Source organism: Solanum tuberosum, unplaced genomic scaffold, assembly GCF_000226075.1.
Source record: "Solanum tuberosum cultivar DM 1-3 516 R44 unplaced genomic scaffold, SolTub_3.0 scf00579, whole genome shotgun sequence".
Classification (NCBI taxonomy): domain Eukaryota; kingdom Viridiplantae; phylum Streptophyta; class Magnoliopsida; order Solanales; family Solanaceae; genus Solanum; species Solanum tuberosum.
In genome coordinates this window covers 199,001-204,594 of record NW_006239509.1, presented here as the reverse complement: position 1 = coordinate 204,594, position 5,594 = coordinate 199,001, and the positions used below count along the sequence as shown (strand labels likewise).

The following is a 5,594-nucleotide window of genomic DNA, read 5'->3' as shown; positions in this document are numbered from 1 at the left end:
GTTCTTGATAAACACCCAAAAATATTATTACAACAAGAGTTCTTGACAAAAATCAATACAACCCAAAAAAACTGTTAATATAAGAAAATACTTGTAAAGGTTATGAAAACTTACTAGTTCAAGAGGAAAAAAATTGGTGTTTGGTTGAGAAAAGAGAGGAAGAAAGTTTGTAGCGAGAGAGAGCAAGTCACATAATGAGAGAGAGAGCCGACGGGATTTTTTTCTAGCGTATTAAATACTGAATGTTGTTAAGACTCTCCTACATACTTGATTCGTTCAGATCCATTCAGAGGCTTTTTTTTAAAAAGAAACAAATAGACTTAATCTAAATGATCAAGATTCAGACCTAAAAACCGAACGCACTTAAATGGGCTGAATCTGAATGATTAAGATTCAGACCTGCATTAAGTGCAAACACATGAGGCCAGTATTTGGAGGAGAAGGATATTTGATCACACATGGATGCATTTTTCTTCCAGTTTTGCAGAATGGTTATCACATCACATGACACATATGATACAGTTGAGTTAGTCATAACTCATATTTCACCTCAGCCTTGGTTATTTTTGTAACTGTTGAGTTCGATCAACACCAACAGTTTTGGCATGTAATAATTGCTCGAATGGCAGAATCTCCTAATTTAGCAAGTGACTATCATCGCAAATCATACTGATGAAGAATGTTGCGCAACTTCTAAGATAGAGTAAGGATCATCTTGATGAGTACCAACTAATTTAGCACATTATTGGGCTCTGGTGAAGCAAAGACTTGGTTATAACAATTCTGAAAAGTGAAAACTTCATGCTTCATCTGTAATGTGGGGAGTTTGCTTCAACTTTAGCAGAACACCTCTGCTATATGCAGATTGACATAACCCAAATGCCCGTGGAAGAATTAATTTATGTCAATGCATAAGTAACAACCAAGTGGACGAGTAATTCAAGCATGCACATAGAGCACTTTCACCCGATTGACACCATCCAGAGGCCAGCAAGATAATATATTTTTTTATCAGACAAGTTTTTTAATGTTCAATTAATGACCGAAAGAATTGAGTCGTTTGCCCCTTTTGAGGCATTGAAAGGTCACTATCAATGTATGACATCAAATAAATTAGAGTAACTTTGGTCCTAAACCTAAAAATTGTAAAAGAATCAAATTTACAAAACTAAAAAGGTGCTTTTCATTTTCTGTGGGCGACAGAGGATTGCAAGTGCGAAAGGACAACTGCTGAGAACTTGCCTATATAAGGTAAATCTAATACCTGTGGAAAGTATTAGGCCGTAGAGCATGATCCAAATTCTGCATTCCAAGGTTATGATGTGTACTCCTAAACTCATTTTCCCTGCTTGCTCCTGCAATGCACATGCTATTTTCTGTGTATTCCCAGCCACTTCTTATCCGAAGCCAGGGAGGTACTAACTTGGAATTATTAAACTTTTGCTTCCTAAAGTTTTTCCTTCCCAAGTTATGAGACTCACTGGCTCTTTCACAATCAAGTTGGTTTCCATTGCCATCCTGAGGCTGGTCTGCTCCAGATACGCTTGGAGGATTTTGAGCTAAGTGACTAGGTGAACAAGTACCCCAATCTTCTCCACCATTTTGAGGCAGCTCACTAGCAGTAGGCACAAAACCTCTTCTATCACAGGGATATGGAGGTAAAGGAGGAAAGGGATGGAAAGGTATTCCTGGGGCAACAGTCCAAGCATCAAATCTTCCCTTTTGATGAGAGCCAAATTGCTGTACCTCGGAAAATGGAATTCCATAAGAGACGGGCAACCTTGAAACGAACCGCTGCTGCAAGTGCCCCATAACAACTGGCTGTGGATGTTCTCCGCAATTACGTTCTTCGGTACTGTAAATAGCTGTTGAAGAATCATCAGATAAAACCCTACAAGCCTTAATGGGGACTGAAAATCCAGGAGGAAATTCATAACCAGGAGGAACATCATCATCTAGGACCTGCTTCTGGTCCTCAGCTACATCACTCTCATTTCTTGGATCTGACTTTGCTTCAGCCCCTTGATCCCATCGACTTTTACACTTACGTTTCTTTGCCATACACGCTTCCCCAATATCAGAACATGAAGCAGAAGAGCCATCAAGCACACCACCATCTGCTTGAACAGATGCAACTGTTGAATGGCAGGTATACTCAGCTCCTTCCGAAGGTTTACAACCCAAATCGCACCATTGATTTTGTGATGCTAAACACCTATTGTACTGTGAACCAGAATGTGTGTTGATACGGCAATCATCTCTATCAATACAAATTCTTTTCCTGAGAGGTCTGAGTATCCTATCTCTAAAGTTCCTTGCAATTTGATGAACCTGACATACAGTAAATCACATATAATTTATCACCTAATCACTCTGAATAAAGAAAATTTTGAAACAAAGTAATTAACTGAAAAAATATCCCTACAATCACACTATGGGTATAACTCGAAACATAGATCAACAGCAAAAACATAACAAGCATGAGAACAATCTGCTTTGTAAAATTAAGGGAGTCAGTAGCATACACAGAAAGTCAAGATCAGGCAGTAACAGAATATCGTGCACACAACCTTTATCAGTGTAAGTTAATTCCTAGCCCAATAGCTAAGATCAGCATAAATAGGACATCCCTTAACAAACTATGATCTTTTCAGGATATTCCGTCTTCGTTTAACCAAAGCTCCATCTTTCCTTCCTATCTTGCAAGGATAATTGAGATGCTAGTCTCTTACTTACCATCATCTTTAAATATAGTTGATCTGAGATTGGAAAATCAGTAGCCTTAATCATTTATGCAAAGGAACAAGGTCAAAGATAACAGGAAATAATCTTGTCCCAGTCTAAGACATCAGAGATCGATCAACTTCCCTCGTAGCAACAAAGGTGAGCCCAAGCTTATGAATGCTTCACCAGAATTTTGCATCTGTATTCTGTAACCATTCTTTTGGTACTTGTTTAGGCCTTGTCTAATAGTTGCAAGTGGGACATTTATTCTACTTTTCCTTTACGTTTCACTTCAATTTTGATATATTAGATCTCTGGCGAAGTATGGTTATGAATTAGTTGAGACTTGAGACTTAAAGAGGCCAGTCTTCCTCATACATGCACAAAAACCTCAAGCAACAAGCACAAACAGAACCGCAAGATAACTAAGAAGAAGTTCAATTTCATACCAATACGAAATCTCAAGTTCTCAACCAAGTATCAATTCAATGCAGATATTTTGCTGGAAACAAAAAACCTGCTTAGTAATCAGAAAGCAGTACCTGTTTGTCTTCGTGCTCTGTCAATCCCAAAATTGAGCTCCTAAGGCTGCAAAGAGGCAAAAACAACTCTTTCAGAAGTAATTTCAAATCTGGATATCACTTTAAAAGGCATAGACAAAAGTGAATTTTAGAGAATTATAACAAGCAAATGTGGGAATATTTGATAGGCACCACATAAGATGGAAGATGGAAGATGGAAGACACAAATCTAGAGTAGTCAGCATTTGGAGAGATGTTATTGCCATAATGGTCAGAAAGCATGTGGCACAGCTGTCATCAGTGTCAGCAACCATGCGTGTAGTATATTGTTCAAGGGCAAGATAATGAACTAAGCATGCATGCAGGAAAGGTAGACACAAAAATGGATATAGTGGAGGAAAGTGTTAGAATGTTAAGCATCAGCATTATATAGTGACATTACAATGTCAGAAATTATAAAGTTTGTTATTGTCAAGCATTGAACAATTAAAAAATGGGGTCGTTAGGTTGACAGACAAGTGTGGAAAAGATGGTAGGAAATATAGAGAAATCCCACAACTGTGGGATTACACTAGGAATCTGCAGGACGAGATCCACAACTGTCGTTAGAATTTGCTATTTATCTAATTATGGAACTAACAAACTGTATACAGGACAAGATCACATGGTGTATGCTATTCATAGACAATATTGTGTTAGTGTCAAAATTAATTTGTGTATGCTATTCATAGACGATATTGTGTTAGTGTCAAAATTAACGAGGATGTCAACCAAAGGCTAAAATAGGGAGCACTTCAGAAATAAAATATTTTAAGAAGCGTGCAAATAAAACAAATTATTCATTGAAAGTTTGTCCAACACAATAAGAATGAAAATTGAATGAGAGATGAAAATCCAACAGGTCAAATTAGAGGGAAAAATGGAGGAGAGTCACAAGAACATACGCAATCGGAGGGGATGTTCAGCAAAGAAAACGGCAAGTTTTATAGAACAACTTTAAGGAAAACGATGTTATATAGGAGGGAGTGTTAGGTCTCTAAGACCCAACATATCCACAAGATGCATGCTGCAGATATGTGTGAATGTAGGTGAATATGTGGTTTCATAAGGTGAAAAAAGATAAAAAAAAATAATCGCAAACAACAGAAGATGCAATCAAGGCACTTAAATGATTAAATTAGAGAAGGTTGACTACGATGATGTCATCATGATTCTAGTCCTACATAGACCTAATACACCCAACTTCAAATGTGAATGGTGAGTGGGAGTATTACAAGGGGAAAGATAGGCCAAAAAAATCACATGGAAAAATATTGCTAAAAGACCAGCAATATCTCGGAATCAACGCAATCTTCTTTTGAGATATGGGAATCCATGCAATCTTAATGTAAAGAACATAAAAAAAGTAAAAAATTTACATAAGCACATACCAACTAGTTGAGATTCAGGTTCAGTTATGACAATACATTTACATTAGGTTCAGTATTTGCTAAGAATCTTTCTAGTCCATTTAGAAATGTGTGTCCGTAAAAGCTGTAAAGAACATCAAGATCTAAAGTAATTGAATGTAGGAATTAAATTGGTCCAAAGCAACGATGTGGATAGCAAAAATTCATAGAGAATCCCAAAGAGGATGGAATAAGGTGTAGTACTAGTTACGGTTGTAGGTTCATCAACATTTCCTCTTTTATTTATTTTTTATTTGTATAATGTCCCACATCGGTATATAACAGCATTTTAAGAGGATTAATATGGATATCGAGCTACTCCATCAACTGTTTTGTAATTTTAGGTTGAATTCTCATATTCTTCTAACTTGGTATCAAAGCTAACATTTGGTAGGCTTGCTCTTACACTTGTAACCTCATGCTGAAGTTCCCGTGTTAACCCTAAGATCAAATCACATGTGACGAGTTTAAAAATCAAGTTACAAGTGCTCGAGCATGTTGGAGACACATTATGTATCACCAGTATAACGGCATTGAAATAGGTAGCAAGCCATGGACAAATACACACATAACATTTAGGTTTTGGGTTGGATGTTCAAATTCTCTTAATAATATTTAACTAAGTGAATGGCGTATCTAAAAGCTTAAACATTTAAAGAGCGAACACTTTTGTAGTCTTATATATTTATTTATTTTAGGTCTAAAGCACACCCCTAAAGTGTGGGGACAACTCTTGGGCAAAATATGTGAAAGTGTTTTTTAGATGAAGAATATCACTTAACAAGAGCACACCATGCAAAGCGAAGCCCGGTATTTAAGTGGAGAAGGGTAGAGGGGCGGGCCCATTATTCACCGAGTTTAGAAGGCTGTGATTGGTCCAAAGGGCGGGTCACAGACGGAT

At 37.2% G+C, this 5,594-nt stretch overlaps 1 protein-coding gene across 1 annotated transcript in view; it reads right to left on the bottom strand.

Moving 5' to 3' along the window:
* Nucleotides 1–985: 985 nt before the first annotated feature.
* Nucleotides 986–5,594, bottom strand: part of LOC102595858 (histone-lysine N-methyltransferase ASHH2-like) — a 34,731-nt gene continuing 30,122 nt past the window's right edge. Inside the window, exons 17-18 of the mRNA XM_006365875.2 lie at nt 3,267–3,312; nt 986–2,331 (exon numbers count right to left, since the gene is read on the bottom strand). Of these exons, the coding sequence (XP_006365937.1) occupies nt 1,258–2,331; nt 3,267–3,312 (1,120 nt within the window). The 3' untranslated portion in view covers nt 986–1,257. The remainder of the gene's footprint in view (nt 2,332–3,266; nt 3,313–5,594) is intronic.